Source organism: Apis mellifera, linkage group LG2 (genome assembly GCF_003254395.2).
Source record: "Apis mellifera strain DH4 linkage group LG2, Amel_HAv3.1, whole genome shotgun sequence".
In the NCBI taxonomy this organism is placed as follows: Eukaryota; Metazoa; Arthropoda; class Insecta; order Hymenoptera; family Apidae; genus Apis; species Apis mellifera.
In genome coordinates this window covers 12,343,789-12,361,859 of record NC_037639.1, presented here as the reverse complement: position 1 = coordinate 12,361,859, position 18,071 = coordinate 12,343,789, and the positions used below count along the sequence as shown (strand labels likewise).

Sequence of the window (18,071 nt, the reverse complement as noted above, 5' to 3'; positions counted from 1 at the left end):
TTTGTGCCAAGACGTCGCCAGACGCGGCGGCCAACTTGGCGAATTTCCCCGCGAATCGCGAGCGAACTGCGCCGTCACTCCTCCCCTTCCCCCGTTCTCGTTTTCACGAGACGACGTCGTCGTGATCGTTAGCGTTGCTTCTCAATACATTCCTCCTCTCTCTCTCTCTCTCTCTCTCTCTCTCGTTTCCTTATTTGTTCGTTTTTCGAAAACTTCCCTCCTTTCACTTCCGAAGAGAGCGCGCGCGTAATCCTTTTCTTTTTTTCTTCTTCTTTTTCTTTTTTTTCGACACAGACACAGACGTGTTACCTTGGTAATCGTGGAAATTTCGTAGCGGTGAAAACGGAGAGGAGAGGCGGTGGGACGTAGAGGCGCGCGATAACGGGGAATAAAAGCGGGAAGATTGAATGGAGAGATACGATCGGGTACATTGCGAAAAAGAGGAGGCCTATAAATAACCGGTGGTAATGAGAGCAGGTTATTGCCGCTCTTCCACGAAATATTACCGAGCGAAATAAAAAAAAAAAAAGAAAGAAAGGAAAGAAAGGAAGGAGAAAAAGAAGGGAGCGGGAAAATGTGGAGGGTGGCGAAACGATAAGGGAAAGCGGGAACAATCACTTCCGATAGCGAGGCCGACGGGGATAACGCGCCGTTCCACGCGTAAATCCATTTACGAAAATAGTTAAAAGACACTTGGTAGGCGGATATCCAACCTCCCCTCAGCAATGGAACAGCCATCATCTTCGCCTACGGATCTCGTAAGTTCCGGTTACAAGCAACCCTTAACGACGTCGCGGTACAACGGAGAGGAGGGTTGGAAGGAGGGGGAGGAGACCGACGAAGGGAGTCCTACGTTGGGATAAAAGTATAAAAAGGCATAAAGCGATACGAGGATGATAGAGACATTTACGAGAGCGAAAGCTGCAGCGTGGGCTCGTGAAAACGCGGCCGGATGGGATTTAAGGGAGCCGTCTGTCGTCGTCTCGACCGTGAATCGCGTCGACAGAGACGCGTGAAACGAAACGTGTAGTCGCGCTCCACTGAAACTTCAAAAAGTCAAAAGAAAAGAAAGAGAAAAATAATAATAAAAGGAAAGATAAGCGAAATTCAAGATTCTAAATTTCTAGACTCGCGAGAAAGAAAAGTTGCTCTCGAATCGAGTCGAAATAGTGGAAGAGTTATTCAACCGGATTATTCATACCTTTCGTTCGCAGCAATTTGATCCCCGCTCTATTAGACGAAGAGGAAAGAAATAATTGGCAGGATATCCTAGTCGGCGACCGAGACGACGTGCGACAGAAGCTCTGGGGAAGATTAAAAAGGAGGACGGAGAGAGAGAGAGAAGAAGAGAAAGTGGCTCTCGAGGAATTCGTGAGTAATTAGGACAATGGCGGGAGCACTCGGCGAGTAAGCAGGATTTTAATGGACGAGCCTCCCGATCATTAAAGAAAAGTGCTCTTTTATTTTTATCCACCCCTACCCTCCCCCGTATCCTCGTTCGTCTCGCCTCCACCTTTCGATCGTCTAATCTCCCTCCGATTCGACCGAAACCCCGTGTTATCCGATGAACGTGTATACTCTCCTCTGTCTCGAGAGATTCGAGCGAGATAACCTTCGAGTATCCATCAAATCGTCCCTCTATCCGCCCTATCGAGCGTATCGACGACAAGATATAGCTTGTTACTCGGGTAACAATGGGTAAAATTGGCGCGAAACATATCGCCCCGTCGCCGATAAACCGAGAACCGAGAACCGAGAAACGAATTTTGGAAAGTTGGTTGGATCGCCGCGAGACGAGGGCAAGGTTGGAGGGCGTTAATGGAATTGGCACGGTCGGGTAAATAATTTGTTAAAGGACACCGACGCGTTAAATATCGCGAGGGGCGAGACGCCTCGTCCGTCCTCCTATCGCTTCGCCGTCCCCCCCACCCACTTTATGAATAATTCAATAAAACGATAAACCGCGTTGCGTGTTAATTCGCCGAGCCGAGTTTTCTGCGCTAATAATTCACGTACTTTATGATATATCACCGACGTTTCGCGGCCGCCGATTATGCACCGCGCTCGTAATTTGCCCCTGAATATTTCGCGAGAATCTACTCCCACGAGGAAATCTCCCAGGGAAGATTTTCTTCCGCCGACCAACCAATTACGATACAAACGCGTATCATCATCAACGATTCGCACAGGCTAACGCCGGAATAACAGGGATAATCTGGTCCGTATGGTCGGTTGGGCGCGGAAGGGTGGATCGAAGAAGAAGGTCGGCGGATGAAAATAACGAGGGGACGAGGAGGAGGGCGCGTCCCGTCTCCGCCCTCCTCCGTCGAATTTATGAAACGACAACGAGACGGTCGGTGATAATTGCGCCTTCTCCAGAGATAGGCATCGTATCCAAGCGCGTTTTATCGCCGATATTTGTCAGCATCGCGGACGACACGAGCACCCTTGCCTCTTGTTACTTCGTTTACGGCCGCCCAAGCCTGTATCGTAATTACGGCGGGTTAATAGGGGAGGGATATATAAAGAGGGAGAGGCCGAGAGCCAACACTCTCTCTCTCGATCTCACCTATAAATGGCCTGAACCCGATACGCCTTTCCGTATTTACACGGTACACCGATAAGCGGAGGTGAATGTGTGCGCGCGCGTCGTCGAAGGTCGAGCACGGTACGCGCGCGTCGTCCCACATGCGCTCGAGCGTAATGCACTGTTAACCGTGGCAACAACGATGCCCCCCCCAACAATGTTTACCGAAATACGGTAAACGCCACGGTTCCACCGTTTGCCCCGCATTCTGTAATCCGTGCAATTGAAATCCGAGGAAATTACCTATTCTCTCGTTAATTAATTCCGCTCCCGGATCGCATTGTCGCGTTCCCCCCTCCGTTCGAAATTCTTCGTTGCTTCGATGAGTCGCGGAGATGAGTCGTTGGAATTTTGTCTCGCAAACTCGGTCAAGCAAAGGAGAAAAAGTAAAAGGGCAAACCGGTGGGCGTCCCTAAACCCGCTTCTCCCCAGTCGCTCTTATATTTGTCCCATCTCGCGTACCAATTCCTTATTCCGTTATTTTTTTTATAAACTGTATCATACGTGCAATAAATAGCGAAAATATCCACTAAGTGAAAAAGTATACGTGTTGGAATTTTGTTTCGCGAAACACAATGAAAATCTTGTCGCCTCTTAAACGATGAAATAATATAATTCGACGAGGAAGGATAAAACGTTTCGAAAACGATGGAATTTTTCCACGGGCCGGTTAGTTTTCGGAGGATCAGAGGCGTTTGTTCGGCGATAAGGGAAACTCGAGGGAATATTTCGCGGAATATTTCCGCTGCCCAGTCCCGCCCCTTGTTTATAATAAGCGGCCGTGAAAGAGGAACAAGCGAGAACTTTGTTCCGTTCCTTCTTCTCGTCGAGTGGGTGAACGAGCTCCGGTAGGCGTACGAAAGTGCGGATTGTTCCACGAGGCTCGAGTATAACCGGGTATATTAAAGAAACAAGGCCAGTAAGAAAAAGAAGAAAAGAAAAAAAAAAAGTGTTCCCTTTGGCAAGAGGGAACGAACCGAGAGTTTCTCACAAAGAGAACCTCGCCCGCCACCTCGCGTCCACCGTCGAAAATTCTTCTTTCGAGCGAACACCGCTCCTGAGGAGATGCTGTCTTGTACGCGTTGCTTGATAAAGACGAAAGAGGGGCGAGCTTTTTTTTTCCTCGGGGCGAGAGAAAGGAAAAAGGAAGAGAAGGGAAAGAATGGATACACGCAAATTCCAGGATAGACGCGGGGAGGGGAAAGGTTTCCAAGTTGGAAGTTTCAGTCGCGATTCGAACAGATCCTTTCTCGATATCGACTTTCACGGGGGAAGTTTGTATTCTCTGTTCCCGGGATGAAAGTTTCTTCACGGTCGAACGTGTGTTTCGAGCCGCGTCCATCGACGGAAACTTGGTCGAAGAATCGTTTACCAAACGACGTTTCCGAAGGATCGTTTCGCGAAATGGCTGACGGACGATATCGAAGCTGGAGGGGAAAATGATAACCGGAACGGCCGGTGAACGAGATCGAGCGAATAGGGAAGAAAATTAGTTTGGGGGGGAGGGAACGCTATTATCGACGAATTAAGTTTCGCGGAAAAGAATGGACGATAAAAGAGGAAAAAGAATGTAAAAGAGAGGATAAGGGAAGCGCAGTTCTATAATAGAGCTTGGCTAATCCCATCGTGGATCTCGAACCGACTCGCGGATAAATTATGAAGCAAGCCGGACGACACGATCCCTTAAAGCCGTCTGAAAAATCTTAAAAAAAAAGAAACATCAAATTCATCTCGCGAGAAAGTGAAAAACTCGATCGATAAGCTGGAACTTTGGTGTCGTAAACTTCAACTTGGTTGGTGCTTCGTAGTCAAATAATTTCCACGCTGTTCGAAATTGCCTCGCGACGAGGTTCGAGTTTAACGGCCCCTCTTTATCCCACAGAATCTTTTCTAAGAATCTACTCGAGCCCCTGCTCGAGGAGCGAGTTGAAATGGGGGGCGGGGCGAGAACGGAAACAGCTGGGCTCGCCGCTTCCTTCCACGCGCTTTCGCGAATCTTCCCTGCGCGTTTTTCAGACGGTAACGAGATCAGCGTACCGTTTCTATACGGTAGACACCTATACGGATAGGGCTTCAACTAGAGCACCACCGGGTTCTACCCTCTCTCGTTCATCCTCGTGCCAGCCTACTATACTCGACCCTGTCCCTTCCCTCGCCCTCTTCGTGCTTCTTCTTCGGGATAATCTTGTTACAAGCGATACCTACACCCCTCTTAATCCGCAGGAGCTTGTCTACGAACGAGCACCTAATCGTTCACCGAACCGGCCCCCGCCTCCGTCTCTCCAACGCAAAAATCTTTCGGTATGCACCGCCTTCGAGAGAGAGAGAGAGAGAGAGAGAACGACCCGACCTCCTTTCCTCCGAACCAACTGATTCCTTTTCAAATTGCAAGGATTTCCGATTAACGGGCCGAATCTGATTACCTTAATCCCTTCTCCATCATCCCCAATCGGGCGGTGCAACGGATAGAAAGGAGCGGCTTGAGTTACCGAAGGGGTGAGTTTATTCGTCACGAGAGACGCGTCCTCTTTCTCTTCCCTCTCTTTACGACGAAATCGAATACGAAACGAGAGTGACACGAGGCGAAACGAAGAATTCGATTCGATCGTTTAATTTATTCACGGACGATAACGGATATTTCGATGAGGATGAAAAGTTGATTTCTGGGTTATCGATCGGCGAGGGCGGCGAACCGCCTCGTTAACCTATTGCTCCACCGTCGGGACGATTATCGATAAGAAATCGTTGAAATTAAAGTTTCGACCGAGTTCGCCGCGACCAAAGCCCCGGCCTGGCCTCGCGTGAACGGAAGAAAAGAGAGACGCCTCCCTGCTCCATTGGTTACGATTAACTCCGACAAATAGGGGCAACCTGTTCAACGCTCCCACGAGAAAGCGACGGGAATAGGCGTTCCTATATATTATTCACTGGCTTAATCGCGAGTCTGGGAGCTCGTCCATTAAGGAATCAGCTTGACCGTGTTCCATTTTGATGACGAGAAACCGACGAGAGGCGTTGTTTCGCTCGCGTTTATTATAAATGGATCGGTGACCTCGTTCTTCCCGATCCATTTCTTCCATTTCTTCGCAGAAAGAGAGAGACGCGACAAAAGAACGAAAGATACGTGTCTCTGTGTCGTTTCTTTTCCTTTCCTTTCCTCCTCCCTCTTTTAACTATCTCTCGTCTTTGAAAAACGAACGTTTCTCGTGATAATAGAATGGTCCTTGAACGAGACACTTTTCTCCAGCTGGCGCAATTTCGCGTCGCGACGTAATCGTACGCGAGATCGGCCGATCTTTCCCTTCCCATCCTCGAGGCGAGCTCGATCCGCCGACAAGGAATTCAAAAGACTATCCCCGCTTTAATAGAGTCCTCGAGGCGAATGTACGCGGCGGACCGAACGTTAATCGGCGCGCAGGGGATGGCCGTCCCCGTTCTCCGTTCCCTTAGCCGAGCCACGATAGCGCAAACAATGGACCCGATTTCCACCTGTCTCGAATTAACGCTGAAATGCTCGGCCGATACTTCGGCGAAACCCTGGGGAGCCCGCGGGCCAACCGCGTTAACTAGAATCCGGCTCCCGGCCTCGTGAGTTGGCCATTTCGACAATGGAATGGTAATTACGAAATGACAATGGAAACCGCCCGTCCAAATTTTTCGACCAAATTTCCCAAGATGAATTCGCCCCCTCCACCGACGGCCCACTTCCTTTGTCCCGACAAATCCCTTCCTTCACCTTTCCATTCACCATCTTTAGAAGTTAATCGAGCCTTCGATAAACCGGGCTCGTTCGAGAGCGAATCTCTCTCTCTCTCTCGTTGAAAGAGAAGGAGAACGAGCGTGGGAATCGGAGTCGAGTCGAAATCGATCGAGAGATCAAAGTCGACGAAGTGCGCGGCTCTTATCTGCTGGTCTGACTAATTCTCAGGATTTGGGGGGACGCGTGTTTCGTCGGCGCACCCTTCATCGAGGGTTAATCAGATGAAGGGCGGAAGGATGGACCGACGCGATGGAAACCAAGGTTTCGCGCGTTTCGAGAGAACGAGGATACTCTCGGCGGCGAGAACTCGCGCGAAAGGAAGATGGGGGAGATAGAGGAGCGTTGATAGAGATACAGAGGGAGGGAATCGAGATGGTATTACAGGCACGTTCACGCGTGGTTGTTTGCACGCGACAGGCGAAGAGCAAATACGTGTTTCCATTTGATGGGTTAAGCTTTTACCTCGCGCGAGTTTGTCGGCCGCGGATTTCTCGTATCCTATCCCATCTCGACGCGCGCCTATCTATCTCATTAGCGGTAGTGGGAAGCGCGTGACCAACTCCGCGTTACGCGAAAGGGAGGAAAGAGGCAGTGTAACGACCAACCAGGCCGATGATCTCGGTGGATGCATCGGTGGAGGAGTGGGGCGGTAATTTCATTTGCACGGGATTGTGCCAACTGCGCGTCGTCGAGGAGGGAGGGAGTGGCAGGGGAAAAGTCGATTGTCGATTGAATCGAGAAGGAGAGGCGTGAAAAAACAGAACGAAACGAAACGAAAAACAAGAGCCGTCCGTCGCCTCCCCTCCTTCTCTTTCTTTTTCTCTTTTCTTCTCCCGAAGAATCCTATCGGGACGTCATTCCTGTCACGAGACCCCGCTCTTCCCGGACTTTATTGCATATTCAGCCTTCTCGTTTCGCGGAAACGCGGAATAATAAAGGAGCGAAGGGGGTTGGAGGTCACTCCAACCCGTCCTAAACCCGTGCCTGCTCCCGAGATGAAAAACACGCTCTTATTACGAACGGGTAACGAAGTAAATAGCGTACGTCCCGCGACGCGTTCCTCCAATTTTATATCCGAAGCGACGAGAAAAATTTGAATTTCCTTTTAAAACTCGATTTCTCCTTCTCGTTCGCGGCCCTTTTTATTCCCTTTTATCTCGCCGACGCGAAACGGATTCAACAACCGATTTCCAGATCCTTATTTCACCGACGTTCCTTTTACCTCGCAACGCGTTACGGGGACGAGCACAAATTTCGCCGCAATTCGTCCTCGAATGGAAAAAGCGATTTCCAAGCGTGGGTGAGACGCGAACCAGGCAACAGCGTATTAATATTCCGTGGTCGATGTAACCCTCGAAGGGTACATTTCTAGTCCCGACACACTCGCGTAGGGCTTCCATTTCCTCTCTCTAATCCACGAAATTCTCGAGGTAATACGTATACGCGTGCATCATACATATATACTATATATATATACATACATGTATAATTTATATCTATATAGATATAGTTTGTGCCCTATCTCGACACACACACCGAATCGAATATATTTTTCTACGGCCGCATAATCCTTCCTCGGCTCGCATTCTCCGCATAACCTTTCTGCTGATAGGACACAACACCGAGGAACCACATCTCGAGGATCGCTTTCATTGCGCGATTTGCTTGGTGAAACTCGTCGCTGGTGCTCGTTCCTTAAAAACACGCATTCCATTCGCGATACGCCATGCGTCTAACGGACAAACGACCACCCCCCCTCCTCCTTCGCAGTTTCGCCGTCCATTTTTCTTTCCCATGAGCTAGATACGAGCTCGCCCGTGCGCTTTCTTATCCTCTTAAGCGTTATAAATCAACGTTTAATGTCGGTTTATCCGGCCACATCGAGCGAATAAATCCTGAATAACTCGCGTCTCGTCGCCCCGATATTCGCGCAATATTCCAAATGGTATCACGAAGGCGATCGTACACGTATATCGTATATCGTACGCATCGAGCGCAATGGACGCTTTATAAGAATGCGGAAACGATTTTCTTCTTCTCCCCCTCCCTCTTTCTCTCGTTTTATCCAGGCTAAACACGCTTTGTACGATCCCTCCCCCGGTTTAATCCTCCCCGCGCCACTTTCTGCTCCAATTTCTTCGAGAATCTTTGTCATTCGAGAACTTCCGAGCGTTTCAATTTTCTCCGTTTCGGCGTGCCGCTCTCGCACAGCTTTACATTCCGCAGACTCTCGAGGAATCCGGGTTTTTGTCTCAACAATTGAAACGGCGACGCTCCCGCAGCCGTGGCGATCGCACAATGCTCCTCTGGAGCGGCGGGGAGGGGCGGGGGAATCGCCGCCGCTCTCCGCCCCTCCCCTCCCTCCCCCGACGACAATGAAGTTTGCCTCGTTCCAGAAATAATGGGCCGACCGCGCTATAAACTCCGCGTCACCGTTTTCAACAACGCGTTTCAACGTAATTAAAAATGGCGTTCGAAGACGCATTGCCGTTGTTTCCCTCTCCCCCTCGTTTCGCGCTCCACTTCGAAAACGCGTGCCGAAATTTTAAACGCGGCTGGCATTTAATTCCTTCGAACGTTAGGCGAATTATAATTATTTGTGTCCCGCGCTTAACAACTCGTTGTTATAAGAGAGGGAAGGAGGGAGGACGCGACGCTCTCTGCCCGCTCTGTTCCGCGCGAGCACGTTCCTTTCTTCTTCTTCTTCCTCCTCCTCCTCTTCTCCTCTTTTTTCCTTCTTCCTATTTTACCTCCCTCTTCTGTTTCCCGTTTCAACTGCTGCACTCCTTCTGCACTCGTTTCAACTTGAAGATACGGTGCTCGAGAGAGAGAGAGAGAAGAGGAGGGGAGAAAGAGGAATTGAAGCCGGATGCAGGCTCTCTTTCGTTCCTTCCTCCGTACACCTCCTACAGCCTCTCTGTCCACAAAAGTTAATAGGTAGGAAACTCGACTAAGCCTCGTAATAAAGTGGCGAAACGTACGGCCTCCCTTTTCTTCCACGGAGAAGACGGAAAGTATTTTTGTCCTCGCGCAACCCGAGCTTTCCTTCATTTCTTCTCCCTCCCCCGCGATGCTCTCTTTGCTTCCTTACCCCGGCGTTAACTTTACGACGATCATAATTTTGCTAGCCGGTAAATAGGATTACGGCTTCCAGCTTCCGGTAATTGTCCAAGCCTTCTCCTCTTACGATGTCGAGCGGAATTTAATAGATAGAGAAAATACCAGGTGTAAGTCGGCTAATAAAGGAAGACCTCCCTCCCTCCCTCCTTCCCTTCCTTTCTTTCCCGTCTTGCCCGAATTCTCCTGGCGTCACGCGAAAAAAAGGGGACATCGCAAAATCTGCTGCACAACCACGCCTGCTTCCGCCAACACGGTATATATATATATATATATATATATATATATATATATATATATATATATTTTCTGGTGCACCAGATGCTACCATCGGTGCCGACGGTTCAAACAATTTGCCATAAATTTTCTCTCGTTAGTTAGGGCAAGAAAGAAGACGAGCGCGCGAAAACGGATCGAGAATTCAACGACGATCCGTCTACGTTCCTCGTATTCGTAATCGAACGAAATGTCTTCACCTGGATTTGAAACAATTCGAGTTGCCAATTATGGAAACTGGAGAAATAATCTTGAGAGGAGAAGAGTCGGTGGATCTCTGGAAGCGTGCTTCTGCGAAGAAAACAAGGAGGAGAACGATGACGACGAATCTCGTCCCGGAAGCCTAGGGCGGTGAAAAACTGCGGCAACGGTTGAAAGTAGCCGGTCTGAAGGGACAAGAAGGATTCATAAAACAAGGGAAGCAGCGAGGGCGACATATTGCCGCGCGTGATATGTATTATGCATGAACAGGCCGGGCTCTGTTACTTTCCCTCCCCCTCCTCTCCGCTTTCCTCCCCTCTCCTTAACCTCCGAGTCTATTAATTCGAAAAATCGCTAGCCACCTGCCCAGTTCAGCCCGACAGACTCTCTCTAACGCAAACGAGTTAACGGATGAATTTCCTCTTTCACGGAGGAAACCTTCTCTCCCGCTCGCTATTTCTTTGCTCTTCTTCGTTCTTGGAATTCCCCGGGAAACCGGACGAATAAAGCGCGACAAATTGTACCGTCACTCGTTAACCCGGCGGAAGCTCTTTCATTTAGCCAATTTGTCTCGTTAATTGAAGAACTTCGCTACGGAAATCAAGTGACGGCTGCGAGAGCGTAAACGGTGTTTTCACCGGGGCGATCCGTTAATTTGCAAGATTGTTCGTTCCCATCGTATCCTCCTCACATTCTGAAAAACCGTCGAGTAAGTCGTCGAGATACTCGACTCGTCTCGCGTTCCGCATATATATATATGTGTGTATATACTTCTTTTTCTTTCGACTTTTTTCTTCGCCCATTTCTTCGCTTCTCTTCGGTCCGAATTTCTACACCGCGACGTCGTCGAGAGATTCGCCAACAACCGAATTATCATCCCTCTTCTTTACGTCTCGAATGTTACATGTTATCGCGGGGAAATTTTTCGAAAGCTCGGCCGGAATTTACGAGCCGCCAAACTCCTCGGCTGCTCGTTAGAGAATTAAACAGGAAGGCGAAAAGAAGAAAAGAAAGTGCGGTAAAGAAGAGAACCATACACGGCGGACGAGTGGAATGACATTAGCGAGCGAGACGAGTATTTTTTCCAACATCCTCTCCTGTAAGATGATTCAAAGATAGGCGCGGGTCAGCCTACGGGGTTGACGTTGGGGCGAAGGTCAGAAAGCCGTAATCCTCGCCTCGTTGCTCGCCCCCGCCCAGAGTTAAGGGAGAGATAAGTCGAATAAAGACGTCCCTCCCCTTTCATCCTCCCACGTGATTCCTCGGCAGGGCGCACCACTGTGACCCTCGCGATCCGTGTGTGCTTTATCGCGGTATGAAAAGCGGAATATGATTCGCGAGCGCAAACACTGGCCCCGGGGCAAACACGGCCACGATATTGAATAAGTAGCCCCTCGTGTTTCGAGGGCTTGGCCGTGTGTCAAGGGCGGGATGGAAATCGCAAAAGCGTAACCGCGACCTTCCCCGAGAACTCTCCGTTTAAATGCAACCGCTTTTACGCCTGCATGTGTTCCTCCATCATAAGAGAAGAAATCTTGCGATCGGTTAACGTTATTCCTTTCGATGATCGTTTCTGGCGGAGAGAAAGAGAAAGAAAGAAAGGGAGAGAGGGGCGCCTTTAGGTCGCATGGATACACGTGTAAGCTCGGAAGGAGCGAGTGGGGAGGGGAGAGAAGGACACATGCAGGCGAAGTAAACTAAGGTTGATGCGAAACCGATAATGTCGTCGCGCTGGCAGATCGAGGCCCGGCCATCGTGACCTCTGCCCTCCCCCTCCTTCCCTTGCCACCCTCCAGACCTTCCATTTCCATTCACCCTTCACTGGCAGTAGCCAGTTATGCGAGCTGCAGCCGCGGCCACGGACAAATATGTATTAGATTTTTGTTTGCCCGGTCGGATATTGCGAATGGGGGGAATGTCGTTCCATATGCCGTTCCGCGGACCATTCTCTCGCGTATATCACGATACAGGCGTCGTTTTTTTGTCGGTTCTACCCCATCCCCTTTCCGCCCTCTCCGGATCCTTCGCGCGAAATTTCGAATAATTTTTTTTTTTTTATTGAGATTCGACCCTCGTGATGGTTATTTTCTGATGGAAGTGGAAAGAACGAGCTATTAAGAAGAGGTCTGGTAAATTTGTCTGGTTGAACTGATATACCGAGTATATAGGAGAGATACGAAAAATCACGCGAATATTCATTCATACGAATCGTAGTTGCGGGAAAATGTATTGGAACGCTTGGGTTGGAAGGAGGGAGAGCGCAACTATTCATCGTGGATACGCCTCAGGAATCTCATTCTTGAGCGTGATGAAACCGGTATGCATCCACAAATGGAAGCGTGCACAATATACCGTGAAATCGTTCTATCATGCGTGACGAGTGCTCCTATTCGAGCATCGCAGTGCCCGCATTTCGCCCGAATTTAATGCGAATTAACCCTACTAACTCCGTTGCGTTCGAAGCGACGATCTCATGGACGAGGCGATACTTTGTCGATATTTACTCTATCGGAGCCGAGCAGAGAAAATAAGTAATGTTGGTAATTTTTCATGATGCGCGCGATCGATGGATTGCCGAGGATGGGAAAGAAAATCGAAATCGCGGCGGCTCATCGCGAATGCATCCCAAGGATTTCGGTTCGGTTGGCGTTACACACGGAATGCGAGTTGCACGCGGTCGTGCGATGCGCAGAACAAATCTACGAGGCGTTACAACGTGTCTGATGCATGTACGCGGATCCGTTGCCAGCGTACGCCGCTCGTATTTCAACGAGGGTATCGTTGTTGCGACGCCGCCATGATACCTCCAGTTACATCGCACGATTTACGGTCGGCGAGGGATGGAAATTTAGGGTCGAGACCTTGGAAGGTCGACTCGTCGAGACGTTCTCAACCTGTGCCCGCCATTTTCGTACAACGAGGGACGGACGAGATGGAGAAATTTCCAGCTTGTTTGAGACGAATTACGCGAGATAACGGAGAGCAAGCCAGCCGTTTCTCGTTCTCCAAAGATTTAAAAGTTTCGAAGTAACGAAATTTGAAAAATAATGGGCAAAGAAAAGTGTGCGATATGGAATATTGAAAGATGAAACTTTTGACCAAAGTTCTCTCCTTGGTACGAGTACAATCAATTAGTTAATTAACGGAGGAGGGAAAAATTCGATCGATTCGTTATCGCGAGTTTTAAGAAACGATTGCATCCTCGTTCGACGTTCGAATTTTTCCTCGAAAAATATCATCGATATCTTTCCGTTCGAGGGTGCGGCCAGCCTCTAAAGGTTGATAGGCGGACTACGCGAGTCATCCCTCTCTGAAAAGGCCCAACCACCGTAGGAACTAGCATGTCACGGCTGATGGAGCGAATGGAAGGAGTGGGATAAGACGGAGCCGAAACAGGGTACTAACTTTCAAGTAATTAAGTGCGTCGAAACTTGGTTAAGGCTCGTAATTGTGTTTTATAAGACGCCATCCCGGGATAGCTTTTCGAGCCACCATCGTCCCGGCTGCTTTTTAACAAAGAGAACCATTGGAAATTCGTGACTCGACGTTTAGATGGAATTCGCCACGACTCTTTCCCGTCCAACTTTAAACGACCGTCCTTTAAAACGATCCAACTCGGATCGTTTGGCGACGAGCTAACCAAAAAAAAAAAAAAAAAGAAACGTTTCGATTTATATATTTCGGTAACGATCGTTCCGCAAGATGGGTGACCTTGCTCGATATGCGATATGCAGATTGCGAAACTCTTTTATCCTATAAGAGTGCATTATTTCGTAACCCATATTCTTGTTTGTGAATCGAGATAATCCACGAGTCACGTTACACAGTTGCGTTACCAGATAAAGACTTAATTTGCCGCGTGTGCAACGGTGAAGCTTCTCGGTGTAACTTCCTTTCAACGAAACACGCTCGTGTTCCTCTCTTTCCGTTTCTCTCTTCTTTTTTTTTTTTTAATGATTTTTTTTTTTCAGGAACGCGTTATCATTATTACTCGGTTAATTGCGTCTGCGATATTTCCCGCGATGGAAATAGCTTTCCGAGTAAAGCTGCCTCCGATACAGAGTGCGTCGATATCTACTACGAAGGCAAATTTACTTACGCCAATCTCCGGTCAGGGACCAATTCTCGGCGGGAATTGCGCGTCGAACGGAAATGAGTGACGAATTGGATACGATAATTAACAAATAGGCGAAAGAGAGTTCGCGAAACACAATTTTCCAGAACAGAAAGATTAATAGTTTTTTCCCTCACCGTGTCGCGAAATTGTGAAGAAGAAAAAAGAAAAACCGTAATCTTCACTCGATTACATCAAGTTGTTCTTTCCGTTACGATATCCCCTCGAAATCGAGAGAACTGGAAACGAGCGCGATCTGGCTATCCATCTGATCACCGAGGGCATCGAATTATCGCGATGAAAAAGACTTGGCGTCTCGTTGATTCATCGTGACACCTTTCGTATCTGCGAAAAGAGCAGCAGAATCCACGATAACAAAGCGGCGAGAACGAATCGAGAAGATCGATCGGGTATCGATACGACAATTAGCTAATGTACCGTGGTCGCGTATTTTACGAGTTGCGGAATCGAGCCGAGAAATTTCCCCGCACGTTCTCGGTCCAACCCCGTCGATAATTGTACCCCATAACGTTTAACTCTCTCTCTCTCTCTTTTCCTTTCTCCACAACGCGAGAAACGATCGTATAATAAACTTTACATACTTTCTTACTCTTCCACTCTTTCTTTTTTCTTCGCCAATCGGTTGTCCGATACGAGATCGATAGCCATGAAAAAGAAACGAGCGGTCGGATCGCGTGTCGGGCAGGTTCAACAACGGCTCGTAAATTCTTAGTAAAAGTCAGTCGTTAATCGATCGGGAAGGAAGCCTCTCGAGTATTTTTAACGCTGACTGCCTTTGAAACTCATCGAACCGCGGCCAGGTGACGAGGAATTTCCACGATCGTCGTCGACCTGCACTGGCGATATACTATTTTCCTCGCCTCGTCCAACCAACAACGCGTTCGCGTGGACGCGTCGAGAGGCCATCTCCATCCGCGTCTTTAACGAGCCTCTCTCCCCTTAAGGGGCCTCGATAACTACGGATATATATATATATACCAAAGTCGCGATACGGATCAAACATCGTCGTGATTCCCAGCGTGTTCGTCATTCGTCACCGCGTATCTGGCCGTCACGTTGATCGCGATCTCGATCGAACGGTGGTTGCAAGTAACGAGTAACGAGCCGTGGGCTGACCCTTCCTCGGCCCTTCCACGGGCGTCCCACGTTCTTTTCGTGCCTCTTTTCCACCCTGGCTACGTGCGCGTTTGGTCAGGGTCGATATCGAAGATGCGGGGGAAAAAAAATATGCGGGGAAAATTTGCTGCGGGGAAAGGTAAGCGAATGGAGTAGGAACGAAACCCGTTAACCGCCGCGATGGCAGGTCGATCGGTCGAAACAAGGCGATTAATCGGTGCGACGAATAATCTTGGGATAATTGAGACGAGTGATGGGATGCAGTTTGTCAAGCAAACGTAGCGCGGGGATTTGCTTCAGGCTTATCGAGAATGCGTTCGGCTGGATCACATTTAAATGCAGACACATGGAGGGATTGTATTATCTTTTTAACGAGCAGCCTGCTCGGGATGGGGGAGAGGGGAGGGGAGTTGTTCATTCGCTCGCTAATTGCACATTTACGCACAATCGACAACAGACGGTGGGAAGGAAGAAAGACGAGCGAAGCATATTCGATGACTTTTCAAATCAGCCCAAATTCGGTTTGCACGGGTGAATGGCGCGACAACGCGTGTTGCGCGTGTTATCTGATACGCGAGTTTTCGTATACATACGCGGGGGCGGTGTTTGTAAAAAAGTCAGGGAATATGCTCGAAAGGAGGACGATCAGGGGACGCATAACTTACGATTCACTCCGTGGATGACCATCGTGGTCGTGTTTTACGCAACTATAAAAAATGTCCTCGATAGCTCCACTGGTTCTCCCGAAGCGAAACTCGTGCACGAACGGCTCGGTGTGTTTTTCCACCCTCTCACGAGGTTAACTCATCCTTTTTTCTTTTTTTTTTTTTTTTTTTTCCTCGCGGACGAAATTCACGGACGGGTGAACGATAAGCGATGCAAGTAATCCCCGTTCGATTGGCACGGAGGGAAAATAAAAAAAGAAAAAAATACGCGAACAGTTTCTAACACATTTTTCGCGTGTATCGGTGGTACCGATAGGGGCGCGAATAACAAATCACAGAGGACGGAAGAGAAACAAACGGAACTCGCCACCGCTACTGGAAAACACGGCGCTTTTATTTCGATTCCATCCGACGACCCGTTTCGAAAAAAAAAACAAAAAAATACAAACACCGCAACACCGCGAAACGCGTCAAGTGTCCCGACGTCGTATCGACTTGGAAAATCGGTAAAGTAGTAGGTGTGGAGGAAAATTACGACGATTTTTAAGGTCAGTAGCGGACAAATGGCACCCCGAGACGTTGGGGCGTCGCGGTCGTCGCAGTGACTGGCGAGACTCGCGGCTACCCCCACCAATTCTAACCCCTTCCAACGATTCTCTTTCACCCTCTCGCATCCCCACGCTTCTCCCACCATACCCCCCCTCTCTCTATATATCCTCCTCTCCTTCTTTTTCTCGCGCTTCGAAATATCATCCCTCCGTCGTTTTTCGTCTCGCATCTCTTCTCCTTCCAACCCTTTCTTCTTCTTCTTCTTCTTCCTCCTCTTCCTCTTCTTCTTCTTGTTTTCCTTAACTTTGTCCGTTTTTTTTCTTCTTCCTCCTTTCTTCCCCCGATCCTCGTGCACGCGAGAGAACCTCCTAGCTTCTCTTCCTCCTCTTCCCCCTTTTTCCCACGCTCCACCTCCTTCTCTTTCTCTTCCTTGGTCGAGCTCGCTCCCGCTTGCACCCTCTCCCTTAGCCGCTCCACAACCCCCCAGACGCTGGCCAAGCGAGTGGTCACGTGATCGTTAGCTCGGCCAATCATGCGCCGGGTGACGTCATCCGCAGGGGTTCTCACAGCGAGTAACGGGCAACGAGCCGTGAACGCGTATTTGCGGATCTCGGGAGACGTTGGTGGAAGGGATAGATGTGTTGGTGCGGTCTGTTCGATCTTGGGACGATGTGTGACGCAATGGCAGGACTGTCGATCCTTCCGATCCTCGGGGAAAGATTAAAGTACCGGGGAACCACGTCCACGAACAAAACAGCCTTTCACGCTTTCATGTTTTCCGCGATACTCTCTCTTTCTCTTTCTCTTCTCTGCGTCCCCTCGATATCCGACCGTTTAAACGCTATTATGTGCTCGCTGGAGAGTGATGTAACGATGGAGATATAAAGGAAGAAAGAAAAGAGAGAGAGAGAGAGATGAAGAAAAAGGTAAGCACAGTTTTCGCAGTGGAGAATTAAGAACGCGATGGAAGATGATCCGTTTAGAGGTATTCTCGGAACGAGAGCGTTTGTATTGGAAACGCTTCGATTCGACTCGTTAAAAGAGATCACGGGACGTGACACGGTGGTGGCGCCCCTATAAATTGCGACACGATGCAACGCATGCCAAGCACCATTTTTCCCTGCTCACCGGGAAATAGGTTAGCGCCGAAAACTTTCCTCTTTGTATTCCACGCTCGGGGAAAGGTTTTTCCAACGTGACGCCACGTGAGGTGTCGTCGTGGCGTCGTGTTCGTAGTTGAAATGAAATTCCGCCGAGCATAAAAAGGGATTGAAAGGGAGAAGGAAGGCCGAGAGAGAGGAAAGAAAGAAATGGGAGATGGACGAGGCGCGCGCGAAGCCGGTGGTAAATCAACCGTGTAGCTGTTTTCCCCCGAAAAATTTCCACGGGAAAATCGCCTTAACGCCGAGCGGCCAGCGCGATTCCAACCGTCATCCGGTGGATCGGTACCGCTGCCAGATGTGGATTTATCGGCACAACTTTTATGCGCGTCCAAAAAAAAAAAAAAAACTTGTCCGTAAATCTTACGTACGTCGTAAAAATTTTCCATTCCCTCCTCCTTTTATTTGCGTTTCTCCACCGATTTTTCTCCCCGGGAAGCTAACCCTCGCCCCTCCCAACTCCAGATAACGCGAGTTAATCCGTGGCGTAAACGGTTGATGAATA

At 49.1% G+C, this 18,071-nt stretch overlaps 1 protein-coding gene across 7 annotated transcripts in view; it reads right to left on the bottom strand.

The window, feature by feature from the left end:
- The window catches only part of LOC410852 (protein Fe65 homolog), a 114,081-nt gene that overhangs the window by 58,428 nt on the left and 37,582 nt on the right, over positions 1–18,071 (bottom strand). The window contains exon 1 of one of the 7 annotated variants that reach the window (XM_006569094.3): positions 15,858–16,473. The exons of the other annotated variants lie outside the window; for them this stretch is intronic. Within the exon in view, the coding sequence (XP_006569157.1) occupies positions 15,858–15,879 (22 nt within the window). The 5' untranslated portion in view covers positions 15,880–16,473. Of the gene's footprint in view, positions 1–15,857; positions 16,474–18,071 lie in introns of those variants that run through there. 7 annotated transcript variants of the gene reach the window in all.